Here is a 12929-nt window from a genome sequence, read left to right as displayed (position 1 = left end):
GCACGCGCGCGCGCGGCCCCGCCCCTGCCGAGCCTCGGCGCCGGCTGCCCACCCGCGGCGCCCGCGGGGCTCCGAGGACTCAGCTCCGGGCATGCGCGCTGACACCCCGAGGCCGGGCGGCCGGAGCATGCGCCGGCTCAGCGCCCGGCCAGGCACGAGGCGAGGGGGCGCGCGCGCGCGCGGGGGTGGGTGGGTGTCCGCCGGGCCCAGGCGCCGGCAAGGCAGCGGGTATCGGGAGTCCGGGGCGGCGGTGGTGCCCGCCGGGGTAGAGGTCTCGCCGGGCCGGCCTAGGAATGCACGCCCGTTTGTGGGCACGACGTCCGGGCTGCCGGGGGGAGCCTCCGTGCGAGCCCTGAGGGGAGGAGCCCGGAGACCCGGGTCGAGAGAGACAGCCGGACGGAGACAAGAGACACGGACACAACGGGCCAGAAAAGAGGCCGAACACAGTCACCGCGGACAGGGACGCGGACGCCCCGCCGGCAGGCGTGACTGGAGCCCGAGGCCGCCGCCGCCCCCGCCGCCGGGGGAGGAGTCATGGCGCCCCCCTCCGGTCCTGACGAGGACGGGCAGCCCGCCTCGCCCAGCGCATCTCTGGCGGCCGCACCGCCTCTCGGGGTGTCCGGGCGCTCTCCCGGAAATCAGAGTCCGAGGAGGTGGCGTCTCGGCGGTCCTTGGGGTGCTATCAGAGCTCTATGGGTCCTGGCATCAGAAGGGGGTTCATAACTTTGGGGGGCGGTGTCAGTACCTCAGGAACGCAGGAACGCTGAGGGACCACGACACGCGGGGCTGGGGGTGTGTGTCACCGAGGCCCCTGAGGTGTTTGCAGGGTGTTCACAGCCCTCTGGGGGCATCGTGGTGCCCCCTTGGAGGAGGTAGATAGCCCGAAGGTGGGGGGGCATGGGGTCCTTTGGATGACAACTGCCCAAAGGGGGCTCGAAACCGCTCTTTGGGGCTACCACATCCCTCCGTGTTGGGGTGGGGGTGTCGCTGCGTCGCTCACCCTTCCTGGTCAGGCGCTCGAGGCACCGGGGGAGGCGCGGGGCGGGGGCCCAGAGGGGCGGCGCGCGCGACGCGATCAAAGACTTCTCGTCAGGCAGATGCACTGGACGAAGGTGAGCCTTGATGAGTGGGGAGCGCCCGCCCGGCCCCCGCCCGGCCCGCAGGCTCAGGCAGCCCCACAGCGCCCCCGCCGCTCGCGCCGCTGCAGCCTCCGAAGGCGTCTCGTCCACGCATCCCGCCAGGGCAACACGAGGCTCCCGCGGGCGGCGCTGAGCCCCGGCCCCCGGCCCCCGGGGCCCCCGACCGCGGCCCCCGGCCCGCCCCCCAGCAGCAGGTAGCGGCGGCCTGGCAGTAGGCGGGGGCACCCGCAGGCGGCGTCCCGCGCCGGCACCCACAGCGCGCTGCTCCCGCGCCGGGCGCGCTCCTCGCCGCTCCGGAACACGGCGAGCACGGCCACCGGGAAGCGCGTCCAGGAGCCACGCGCCTCGCCGCGCGCGCCCACCGCCACCTGCACCGCTGCGGGGGGAGGCGAGAGGGGCGGGGTCAGGCGGGGCGGGGCCCGGAGGGGGCGGGAGCCGAGGCTCACAGAGCGCCAGCCGGGGTGCGGGTGTGGGTGCGCGTGCGGGTGGGGGGCGCGGAGGAGGAACACAAAGAGGACATGCCGCAGCGGGAGCACCGAGAGGCCCCGGGGGCTGGCAGGGCGGGGCCGGCGAGCGCGGAGGAGCTGAGGGACCGGGGGAATGGCCTTAGGGTCCAGCGAGGGTCAGGACCTCCAGAGGGAGAGTAGGGAGGGCAAGGTGAGAAGGGGCGGGGGTCGGGCAGGAAGCCTGAGGGTGGGAGGCCAGAGCGCAGCCTACCGTAGTCCTTCCTGCAGAACTTCTTCAGGCTGATGCGGTAGCTGCCACGAGCGGGTTTGCAGTGCAAGTCGCAGTCTGGGAGGAGGGAGCAAGAGGAGGTTGGCACAGATCCCCATCTCCTTCCCCCCTCCTCCCACCCTCTCCTCAGGCCCTCTGGGAAACCACCGCCCCCTCCCCCCAAGGACATGCCCCTCTGGGATCTCTGCTCACCCTGGGGCGCCACAGGACTGCTCTCCTCAGTGGGTCCAGGGACAGGGGTCTCTGTGGGGAGGATAGGATGATGGGCTGCATTTTAAGGGGGTCAGGGGGATCTGCAGGGCTCAGGAGACAGTTGAGGGGAGCCGGGGATCTGCGGGGCCCAGGTAGGCAGCAGCTCGGAGCTGGGGTGACCTCTGCAAAGGTGGTCCAAGCAGGGCACCGTCACTCACTAACGCAAGGTGCCACCGGAGAGCGGCTCTGCTGGAAGCCAGGGGCACAGCGGTTGCAGGTGAGGCCAGTGACGCCATCCTTGCAGGGACACTGGCCGGTGGTCTGGTTGCAGGTTTTGCCAGCAGCACCAACAGGGTGACAGTCACAGGCTGAGGACAGAAGTGGGACAGTCAGAAGCCCATCTGGGGTTGGGGAAACCTGGGAGGGTGAGGCGTGCAGGTGGCTGGCTGAAGGCTCACCCCTGCAGGCGCGGCGGTCACTCAGGGCACGGCCGGGGTCTCGGTAGAAGCCCTCCCGGCAGTAGTGGCAATGCCGGCCGGCGGTATTGTGCCGGCAGTTGAGGCAGACACCGCCGCTGCGGCGGCCAGACAGTCGGTATAGCTCCATGTTGAAGCGGCAGCGGCGGGCATGGCCATTGCAGGAGCAAGCTGCGAGGAAGGGTGGGTCAGGGACAGGCCGGCCCGGTCTCAGATCCCCAGGCCACCCTCCAAGGCCTCACCAAGGCAGGCGTGGGCTTCCCGGGCGGTGGCCCGCTGCCACGGCCTGTCGCAGTAGAAGGGCTTGCAGCGGCTGCAGTCCGGACCCTCGGTGCCGTGCCGGCAGTCGCAGGTCAGGTGGCCCTGGGGGTCCAGCAGGCACCTGGACGCATGCCCATTGCATTTGCAGCGCCCGCCCACCTGAAGCTCAGTGGCTGAGTAAGAGTAAGGGGCCGTGGCCATGGCGCCCCTGGTGTCTCCCAGCACGGCAGGCCTTGTGAGCACTACTTGAATGTCCGTGGCGGTCACCCAGTCTTGGAGCACCGGGCTGCTGTCCAGATCCAGGCCTGGCGGGCTGCCGTCCTGCACGCTGAAGGCCAGCAGGCCACCACCGTCAGGCTGGGCCTGGGGCGCGGGGAAGCATAGGGCTTCGGGCCCCGGGCCAGCTGGGCCATCGGCAGGCGCAGGCAGGCGGCCGTAGTCCAGGCCACAGTGGGAGGAGAAGAAGCCGAGTGGGGTCCAGCTGCGGCCGTGGTCCTGCGACTTAAGCAGGGCCAGGGAGGTGGGGGGCGCCGAGCAGAAGCGCAGGCTCACGAACACCAGCTCAAAAGCCTTGCCCAGGGGCACTGTGAGGGTCACGTTGTGGGGCACCTGCGTCAGCGAGTCCGAGCGCCAGCATACCGGGCTGGCGGTGCCGCCTGCGGAGGTCAGGAGGGCGGCGGGGTGTGCACGCCGCGGGTCCGAAGCGTCGCAGGCCCGCGTGGCCGGCCGCCCGCACGTGCTGGAGGCCAGCACCTCGCGGCCCAAGGCTGCGTTCACCAGGCCCGGCACGCAGCCGCGGGGCGCGCCCCCGTCGTCATGGCAGGGGTCGGCAGGGGCCAGCGGCCCCGGGCTCAGCGCGGCCGAGAGCGTGCCCGCGGTCAGCAGCAGCCCCCAGGGCCAGCCGGGCATGGCCGGAGCCGCCGGGGGTCAGCCGGCCGGCCGGGGCCCCACGCCGCTGCCCTCGGGAGAGAGAGAGCCCGGTCCGAGGCTCTGCCCGCTGGCCCGGGGTGCCGGGCCACCAGAGCCCCCGGGGCGGCCCCAACCGGGGCCCAGAGGTTGGCGCCGCCGCGGGCACGCTCCGGGCCGAGCGGAGCAGCGGGGACGCCCGGGCGTCCTCCCGCGGGGCCTGGAGCGTTGACAGGCGTCGCCCCCGCCCTCGGCGCCTCCGCCCGCAGAGGCCCCACCCGCTGCCCGCCGCTCGCACTCACCCACCGAGGGCCGGGTCGAGCAGGTCTCCCGGCCTCCCGGGACGGGCCGAGGGCGGGCGGGGCCTGGGGCGCCCCGGCCGCCGCCTCCTCCCGGCTTCAGCGAGGGCGGGCGAGCTGTGCCAGGAGGGGGTGGGGGGCGCAGCGGGCTCCAGCCTGGGCCCAGCCGGGGGCGGGGCTGCTCGGCCGGGAAGGAGGGAGGGGAGAGGAGGGGGCCGCGTCGGCAGAGCCGGAATCAGAAGCAGATTCAGACGCCGGCCGGGCCAGCGGGGGAGGGGGCTGGGAGGCCCTGGAGCCGGGGGAGGGGCCGCGGAGCCAGGAATGTGTTGGCGGGAGGGGGCTGGAGCGGGTGGCCCCGCCACGCAGCCCGTGGGGGACCACCCAGCCGGCCCCCGGCCCGCAGCCAGGCTCTGACTGCTCCTGGGGTTGTGCCACGTGCTGGGCGGGGGTCTGGCTGCCTCCTCCCTCAGGCCCCTGAGGCAGCCGGGCTCTGGAGCTGAAGACTGGGTCCCGGATGCTCTCCTGGGTCCCTACAGGGCACACTCGGGGCAAAGGGAGCCAGGCTGGGCTGGTGGTTGTAGGGGTGTCCCTGAGGCAGCAGTCTGCTCCAGCAGAAAGAATTCAGGATTGGGGCCAGGTCTGATTTCGAATCCATGCTGCTCTAGTTTCTAGTTGTGTGGTTTTGAGTCCTCAACCTGCCCAAGCCTCAATTTCCTCATCAGCCAGATGCCTATTATTCCCCCTTTGCTGTTGGGATTTCCTGAGTCGTGTAGGAACTCAACAGACCTGAGTGGGGGCAAAGCGTCCCAGGAAGGGGCAGCCCCGTGCGGACCGGGCAGGAACACCAGAATACATCCACCGGGGAGCATCTCTGAGGCCTGAAGTTCCACATGGGAGGCTGACCCCAGGCCAGGCCAGCTGTCAGTGGAAACACCACCGGGTTGTGTCTTTGAGGCGGGCTGCCACCCTCAGCTGGGCCAGAGACACTGCAAGGACAGAAGAGGATGGAGAAAGCAGAATCCTGCGTACAGAGGCGGATACTGAAGGACACACCATGGAGAAGGAGCATCAGGAAGACAGGGGGCTGGGCCACCTGCAGTGACTGACACTCTCTGGTGGGGCCCTTTACCAGGCCTGAGCAGCTCAAATGCAGGCGTGGGGAGCAATGGGACTGGCACTGGGGTCTGTCCCTCAACTTCCCAATAAAGAGAACATGCCCCTTACAAGAAACAGCCAGGCACAAACGAGAGAGCTGGCAGGGCGCGCGGTTCTGCTCTGGGATGGGTCAGGTGCAGAAGGAGTGCCTTCCCAACCATTCTCTTCAAGGTTCTTTGATCATCACCCCAAACCCATCTGGGATGAGGGGTCCCTGGTGGGAGTTTGGGTTGGGGATAGATCCTACTGGGACTGTTACAAGCACAGAGCTGGCCATGGTGGGGAGAAAGGCCTAGGCCCAGGACAGTGGTTCCCAGGGGCTTGAGACAAACCTCCAGGGAAAGCCTGGCTGTCTGAACTTCAGGACTCCTGCCTGGAAGGAGGAAAGTGGGGAGCAGCTCCCCTCACCCAGCCCTGCAGGCTTTGTGTGCTGCACAGCCTCCTGGTGAGGTGGGGGAGGGTGGGCAGAACAGCTGGTGGCCTCTGGTGTGGCTGGAGGTCCCCAGGGCTCGACCTGAAGAGTGTTCACGGGGTCAGCAGGAAGGGCCTCCACCCAGAGAGCCACTGCACATTAGCTCCCTAGGGAGGAGGCTGCGGGCAGCCCAGGCTCTTCCCAGGAGGTATTCATTCTCTTCTGGCCCTGGGGCAGCGCTGGCAGATGGCGTGAGGAGAGCTAGGGAGGGCCTTCCCGACAGCCCCCCAGCCAGCATCAGTGCTCCTTGTGGACTCAGCCATCTGTCCCAGCCCCAGACTGGGGCCTCTCACGCTGTGCACCTCTCTGCTGGCCCTGCCCCCACCTGCAGCCCCAAAGCCTGGTGCAGCCCTCCCACCCCTGCCCTCACCCAGAGGGACAGCCGCTAGCTGTGGGCTTTGGGTACCCATCTGGGGTCCCAGCAGATCTCAGGGGGCTGAGGTTTTCCCTTAAAAGGCCAACTGATCAAATATTCCCGGCTTAGCTCACTATCTACTCTCCCGCCAGACGCTTGCAAGCCACCACTTGTTCATTTATAGCGCATTTATTGAGCGCCTATTTTGCCCCGAGTGGCTTCCACATCAGCGGGGAAGAAAGACAGCCAGGGGAGGGGGACACACCACACTCTGCCTCGCCCGGAGGTGGGTAGCCACGCCGAGTCCCCGGCCTGCCGCCGCCTTGCGCGTCGTGGGCTGCCGCGACCGCAGCCCCGCGCTCAGCCAGGCCCGCTCTGCGCGCCAAGCGAGACGCTGAAAAGCAGCGCTGGGCGGAGGCGGGTGCCAGAGGGGCAGAGCCGAGTCGGGGGAGGGAAGGGAAGTGGCTCGAAGCCCCCGGAGTTCGGGCATCCCGAGCGGTCAGAACGGAACGCTTTGGGGAGGCGTCTGGGGAGAAGGCTTCCGCGACGCGCGCGGCACTGCGGCAGCCGGGCCCAGGCGAGGTCGGCAGGGAGGAGGCGCCGGCTGGCCGTGACCTCGCAGGGGAGGGGGCTTGGCGCGCAGGCTCAGGGTGCCCCCGGCTCCCGCCGCCCCCCGCGCCCGGTCCTCTGCCGCCGCCGCCGCGCGCGCCAGCACAGGAAGGCTGCGGCCAGGAGCCCGAGGCCCGCGCCGAGCGCCGCCAGCGCCGAACCTTGGGCCAGGTCCAGGCGAGGTCCGCGCAGCGAGAAGGTGATGGCCGTGGCGGCGGCGCCGGCTAGCAGAGCCACGGCGCCGAACGGCAGGACGCAGCGCGGCCAGGAGCCCCCTGCGCCGCCGGTGGCCAAGAGCAGCGCGCGGAGAGCCCGGGGGGGCTCGAGGGCCTCGGCCGCGGCCGGGGGCTCGGCCGCGCTCATGCCTGCTACGCGGGGGCTGCGCTCCGGGTGGGTGTGGGCACTCCCTGCAGCCCCACTCGCCTCGCCACCTCGGAGCGGATTGGCCGGCGAGGCGGTGACGCCAGCAGGGCCGCCAGGGCCAGGAGGTCTTCGCTGCCGCCTCCAGGCGGGGTTGTGGAATGGGGTGGGCGGGCGCTCACCCGAAGCGCGTCTGCCTTCCCGGCTCTGGGGGGCCTTGTGTTGGGACCCATCAAGACCGCTCCCCCTGTTATCTGCTGGAACCGCCCTCCCCGTGACGGCTCAGGTGCCCACAGCGGCCCGCAGGGCTGGCCCTGGAGAGGTGGGTCACTGAGTCAATAACCATCTGGGCTCCGCTACAGACGGAGGGGGAGCGCCTTCTGCCAATAGGTAAGGTGCACAGTAAACAAGCGAAGCAGTGGATGAAATAACTGCGGTGGAGACCAGCTGCTATGGAAACGATTCTAGAGCAGCCCGGAACCGGGTGGTGGTGGAGCTCGCCCTGCAGACAGGATTCCTCCAGATCCCAGCACCTGGGAGTAAGCTCTGGGGGCCGGTGTGCCCCAGACCCCTCTCTCTTGCTCCTTCTCCTCAAGCTTCACTCCCCAGAGGCCCCTCAGTGCAGTGAGGGCCTCCGATTTTTCCCTTCCTACTTTGGTCTGTTACCTGGTCCCCAGCAGCTCCAAAGGCCTGGGACTCCATGTCCAAGGTTTCTGGCCTGTTGAACAGTGGGGCCCTTTACAAATAGTCTCCTGCAGGGTGGGGCCACCCGGAGGCTGCTTCAGCATCACCCAGTTCACGCCCCACACCTGCAGTGCTTCAGCAGGCTCGCAGGAGACCTGGCCTTCTCCAGGAGTTGCCGGCCTCCTGAGGCAGAAGCAGTGTTACTATTCTCGCCCATCGCTGTCCACACAGGGGGCCACTGCCCAGCCCTGAGACTTGTGCTTGGTTCACACAGGTGCTCACTAAAGGCTCACGACAGGGACACCACCGCCTGGCAGCCCTCCTCAGGGCCCAGGGCTGTGAAGCCTGTAACACTATCCTACTCATCTTCACCCCAGTGGTGATAACCACTGCCCAGAAACGCGCTGGGGACGACACAGAGTCTTCAAGGATCATGCTGAAGGCCCACAGCAGCAAACAAGTCCCGATGGAAACCCAGAGGTGGTGACCTGGACCTCTACACTTTCCTGCCTTCCAGCAAAGTGGAAGGTGGAAAGTGGAAGTGGAAGGAATGGTGGTTCCTTCAGCAGGGGAGGGTGACGGGCCTGTTCCCTGAAGGGGACTCAGTCTGGGGCGCCCACAGCAGCCAGAGCGACAGCAGAGGGGGCGGGGGTGGACATGGGTGCCAGGAGAGATGGCTGTGGGCAGACAGCGGCCGCCCGCGCGGACACTGGCTCTCTGCTCTTTGGGTGAGCCCAGGACGCATCCAGGCACTTGTGGCGAGAGGTTTCAGGTGTACAAGGGCTAGAGCAAGCAGTGAGGCCCCGGGGCAGCCCACCTCGAGGGGCCCGGCCCCCTTCCTTCAGTACAAAATGGGTATGCCCATTCTTGGTAAATATACTTGATATGTGCTTGGTAAGTAAAAAACACAAAGTCCCACCTTGGTATGATTAAAAATACATACTTTCTAAAGCAGTTTTAATGTCACACAAGTGGCTTATAAGTGTACAGCAAGAAGAAACAGAGGTAGCTAAGCAAAGTCCCCACAGCCTCTGTTCGCCCAAGCCTATGGAAGGCCAAGTAAAGCCAAACCCTGACCAGCAAATGTGAGGAAGGCCCTAAGTTCCCCAGGAAGAGCCGGGGGCAGTCCCCGCTGGGTGGAAACCTGGCTTCCCAAGGGGGCACAGGCCCCTCTGGGCCCCCCACTCACTGCACCAGTGAAAATGCCCTTGATGCCAATTCGTTTAATTACTGAGTGGGGGTGTCTTGACAACAGTCGGGCTGGGGGCAGAGCCAGCCTGCCTTGTTGCAGGGCTCGGGGGTTGGGGTGGGCCGGGCCTCAGGGAGGGCTCAGTCGGTCAGCAGGCTCATCTTGCAGGACGGTGAGGAAGCGCTGGCCCCCCTCGCAGAGCAGGCAGTGTGCAGCCCGGCACAGCGCCAGCCAGGGGCGCCCCAGGGGCTCCTGCTCGCTCAGCAGGGGGAGCAGCTCAGCCATTAGGACCTGGAGGTTGGTGAGGGCCAAAGGCTCAGGGGGGCCTGGAACATTTGGGGGGACCCAATCTAGGGCGGGAGTCAAGGCGCCACACTCGTCCCTACTCCGCCTCTCAAAGTTCCAGCACGCTCACACGTGCCCTCCCCACCTCCTTCCCTGGTGGATCTTGGAGGCTGAACCAAGTCCTCCCCATGGCCCAGTGCTCCTGAACACGCAGTGACCCATGCCCCGGAGTCTGGAAGTACCTTTTCCAGATGGACCTGCTGGTCCAGCATGGCCACCCGTAGCCTGAGGGCTGCCAGGGTCTGCAGCTCCTGGGTGCTGGAGTAGAGAAGCAGCTGGGGGCTCCACACTGGGTCTGCGCCTCCTCCACAGGGCAAGGCGGCCCTGGGGGGCCCCTCAGGCCATGGCCCCTGCGGCTGTTCCACCACCGCTGCAAGAACAGGGGACACCACCCCATGGGCAGCAGCCAGGGCTGTCTTTTCCAGGCTCCCGCTAGGGGTGCAAAGTCCCCCCTTGCCTCCTGGGTAAAGCCCTGCTGTCCACGAACAACTCTCTTGCAACACCAAGCATGTGCCAGGATCTCTGATTCTCACAAGAAACTTTCCCACTAAGTGGATAAATGCGCAAGCTACTTAGACTGGTGGGGTCTGTGTGTGGGCAAGGGGGCTGGAGCGGGGGTGCTGCACCGGCAGCTCCACAGCATAACTACGGGACACTCAGGATCCCGAAGGGGACATGGGAAGGGCCTGCCTGCCTGCCTCCACTCCCCTGGGGGTGCTGTTCAAGTCCCCACACCGCCCTGTCGCTAGAGGACTTTGACACTGACCAGGTTTTCCCAGTGGATCAGAGGTAAAGAACCCTCCTGCAATGCAGGAGACACCAGAGACTTCGTTAAGATCCCTGGGTTGGGAAGACCCCTGGAGAAGGAAATGCCATCCCACTCCAGTATTCCTGCCTGGAGAACCCCATGGACAGAGGAGCCTGGCGGGCTACAGTCAGTCCATAAGGTCCCAACTTAACAGGCACACACGCACACAGTTCGGCTCGGGTTGGGGTGGGGGGGGTGGTGCGGGCAGGCCTCACCGGAGCGCAGCTCCTGCAGCTCTTGCAGCCTGTGCAGACACTGCCCTGCCAGGGCCTGCAGCCCCTCCAGGGTGAGCAGGCTGCGGTACTCCTGCGTCCAGTCCTTGGGGTCTACACGAGAGCCAGAGGTGGTCACAGGCCAGGTTCATGAGGGTCCTGAAGCCCTCCCTGTCCCGCCAGAGACCCGACTCGGGGCCACTAACCTGCCGTGAGCTCCTCCCTCATTCGAAGCCTCAGCATGGAGCAGGCCTTCTGTAGGCGCCCCACCTCTGCTGCGCTGAGCATGGAGCTGGGCAGGCCTGCCTGCAAGTGGGTCAGGGAAACTCCCCCATGGCCGGGCCCCTCCGCTCTCCCCCAGGGCTGGGTCCCAGTGTGGCTCTGGCCCTTCCTGGAGTGGCTCCTCCTCACACTCTAAACCAGGTTCAGAGCCAGAACCTCTGCGAGGATCCCACCCCCGCAAGGATACAGCTGTCTGCATTTTCTGGAGGAACTGGGTTTTGGCGGTGGCAGCAGCAGCATCCACAGAATCCCTGGTCTGCATCGAGCTGAGCTGGGCCCACAGGCTGGATGCACACATGGGCAGCCCGCAAACCAGAGAGCAACATGTGATGATGCCAGCCAGAGGGCTGGGGCCCTGGGAAGTAGGCGAAACCAAGGGGAGGGGCCCAGGGAACTGAGGGGACACTGCTCATGGAAAGGGGACAGAGCTGACCAAGGAAAAGGGGAGAGAAGCCAGCACTGACTGGAACCCAGAGCTCTGGGCGCTGGTTCCATACCCAGCACAACGGGTACACCTGAAAACACCACCTGGCACCACCTGGCTTAACCCCTACGGCACTTCCACAGCCTGGGGCCTGGGGGCACCTGGCGCCCTGCTCAAGGCCTCACAGTGGAGAGGCTGAGCTGGGTCCGTGAGAGCAGTCCTAGGGCAGCAGACTCTCTGGATGTGAGAGTGTCACCTCCCAGGAAAGGAAGCAGAGGGGCCCGTGGGCCAAGCCTCCGCCTCCCTGCTCTCCCACCCGGCACCCCCACGCCCCCCACCGCCACTCCCCTGGCTCCCCCTCCCCTCCCGGGGTCCCACACCCCCACCAGCCTCACCTAGCATTCCGGGAAGCCGCCTTCCTGAAGGCCTCTGGCAGCCGCAGTAAGGCCCTGTTGGGAAGCTGGCGCTCAGGGCAGCTCTGTCCCACTCCGGAGGCTGCAGGCCCCGCTCCCCACTCAGAGCCCAATGAGGGGTGAGGCTCTCCCAGCCCTCAGAGAGGGCTTCCAGAGTGACCACGGGAGCCAGCCCAGCTGGGGTCCACCTGGCAGAGAGGAGGGCAGAGCCCAGGCCATCTCCAGAGCATCTGGAGCCCCCGGGCTGGGTAGATAAGTGCACAGGGCACAGGAACAGCCAGGGAGCAGAGAGGGACAGGCCCCAGTACATCAAACATGGCACCGTCACCGCCAACAGTTCCACCTACCAACTTCCGGGCTGGGGATTCATGGGGTGACATCCTGGGGCTCCCCAGGCCCATACCCACTCAGTGCTGGGCCCTCCCTGTCATCCCAAATCTAGCCTTCTACAGCTGCCCAGGATCTGATCAGGCAGACAGTAGCTCCTCTAGGGAATGTCTGCTGGGGAACTCACCCCTTATCCTTGAGCGTAAAAGCTTCTGGAACCTGAGAAGCAGCCTGGGGGACAATCTGCTGGTCCCTGAGGCCTGCTTCAGGCTTGTTGGCTCCGGCCCCCTGCCCCATATGGGCGCCATCTCCCACCAACAGAAGCCTGTGCCCAGGGAGGTCCTTTGCGGGCACCCAGGGGTGGTGGACACCCCTGGGGGGTTTTGTCTCAGGTGCACGGCTGCCAGTGCAGCGTGAGGTGCTGGGTGGGGCAGAGGCTTTGGTGGCAGTGGAAGCAGACCCAGACTTCAGGCTGCGGGCCTTGACTCCTTCTCCAGCCTTAGAGAGGCCTTTTCGCACTCGTACTGCCTTCTCCAGTGCCTGGGTCAGAAGCTCCAGCTCCTTGAGGTCTTGGGGGCTGGGTGGGCATGCTGTGAAAGCGGAGAATCAGGTAGAGGCCCCTGATCACTGCCAGCCAGAAGACAAACAGGAGACGGCACCTGCAGAAGGTGGGGGGCTGAGGTTTACCTGAAGATGGGGCCTCTTTATTAATTTCTGACCCTGGGGTTGGCTCCGGAGCTGGGGTCTCGGCTGGTTCCCTGCAAGGACACAGGGCAGCCGTGGCAAGGCCAGAGCCCAACAAATCCCCATGATCGCCTGGCCTAGGAGCGGGCGCCCAGTTCTCAGGCCCTCAGGAAAAGCGAGGGGTACTGGCAGCCCGCAACTCGGAAGTGAGCGCTGAGCCCAGCCTCCAGGCCCGGGGCTCCAAGCAGGGTTCTGACGGCCCGAAGGCTGCCTAGCCGGGTGGTCCCGGGGTCGCGTACCAGACCCGCAGCAGCCGCCGGGAGACTCGCAGGCTCTGCTCCAGCTGCCGTTGTCGCTCGGCGCAGGAGTCCAGGGCGTCCCGCAGCTCGGCCACCAGCCTGGGAAGGAAGCACCGGAGGTTCAGCGCCCGGCCGGCCTCGGGCCGCGGCGGCCTCCGCCCCCGCAACTCCAGCGGCGCGGGACCCACCGGCGCGAGCATTCCGCAGGCAGCATACAAGCGGTCTAAGTCTTCGCGACCTGCCGCCGCCGGGAGACCCCGCCGCTTCCGGGCTAGAAGACCGCCCCTTCCGTCCGGGCTGCCC

General features: G+C 67.1%; 2 protein-coding genes across 3 annotated transcripts; both read right to left on the bottom strand.

Annotated features, from left to right (window-relative positions):
• Window positions 1-1100: 1100 nt before the first annotated feature.
• On the bottom strand, window positions 1101-3712 carry NTN3 (netrin 3). The gene is made up of 6 exons (NM_001206905.1): window positions 2785-3712; window positions 2525-2713; window positions 2285-2434; window positions 2067-2117; window positions 1857-1931; window positions 1101-1515 (listed from the first exon to the last, which is right to left on the bottom strand). The coding sequence occupies exons 1-6, from the start codon at window positions 3710-3712 to the stop codon at window positions 1166-1168; spliced, it is 1743 nt and encodes a 580-aa protein (NP_001193834.1). The 3' UTR covers window positions 1101-1165.
• Window positions 3713-8567: 4855 nt separating this feature from the next.
• Window positions 8568-12899, bottom strand: TEDC2 (tubulin epsilon and delta complex 2). Of its 2 annotated transcripts, NM_001205379.1 has the most exon segments (10): window positions 8569-9123; window positions 9360-9547; window positions 10201-10311; window positions 10404-10503; window positions 10667-10763; window positions 11299-11352; window positions 11831-12233; window positions 12331-12401; window positions 12627-12725; window positions 12815-12891. In NM_001205379.1, coding segments are annotated over 10 exon segments (1311 nt in total). In that variant the 5' UTR covers window positions 12841-12891; the 3' UTR covers window positions 8569-8961.
• Window positions 12900-12929: the final 30 nt, after the last annotated feature.

The sequence above is a fragment of the Bos taurus genome, chromosome 25, assembly GCF_002263795.3.
Source record: "Bos taurus isolate L1 Dominette 01449 registration number 42190680 breed Hereford chromosome 25, ARS-UCD2.0, whole genome shotgun sequence".
Lineage (NCBI taxonomy): Eukaryota > Metazoa > Chordata > Mammalia > Artiodactyla > Bovidae > Bos > Bos taurus.
Note: the sequence above shows the minus strand (reverse complement) of the source record. Positions and strands in the feature narration are given on the sequence as shown.

What these genes read in the sequence shown, in the direction of transcription:
- NTN3 (NM_001206905.1), bottom strand. Translation starts at nt 3,712, where the DNA reads ATGCCCGGCTGGCCCTGGGGGCTGCTGCTGACCGCGGGCACGCTCTCG. An exon ending in TGACCGCCGCGCCTGCAGGG is followed by an intron (nt 2,435 to 2,524) that starts GTGAGCCTTCAG and finishes TTCTGTCCTCAG; the next exon opens with CCTGTGACTGTCACCCTGTT. An exon ending in TCCGGTGGCACCTTGCGTTA is followed by an intron (nt 2,118 to 2,284) that starts GTGAGTGACGGT and finishes TCCTCCCCACAG; the next exon opens with AGACCCCTGTCCCTGGACCC.
- TEDC2 (XM_059881426.1), bottom strand. Translation starts at nt 12,840, where the DNA reads ATGCTGCCTGCGGAATGCTCGCGCCG. An exon ending in CCTGCGGAATGCTCGCGCCG is followed by an intron (nt 12,726 to 12,814) that starts GTGGGTCCCGCG and finishes CTTCCTTCCCAG; the next exon opens with GCTGGTGGCCGAGCTGCGGG. An exon ending in GAGGGAGGAGCTCACGGCAG is followed by an intron (nt 10,312 to 10,403) that starts GTTAGTGGCCCC and finishes GCTCTCGTGTAG; the next exon opens with ACCCCAAGGACTGGACGCAG.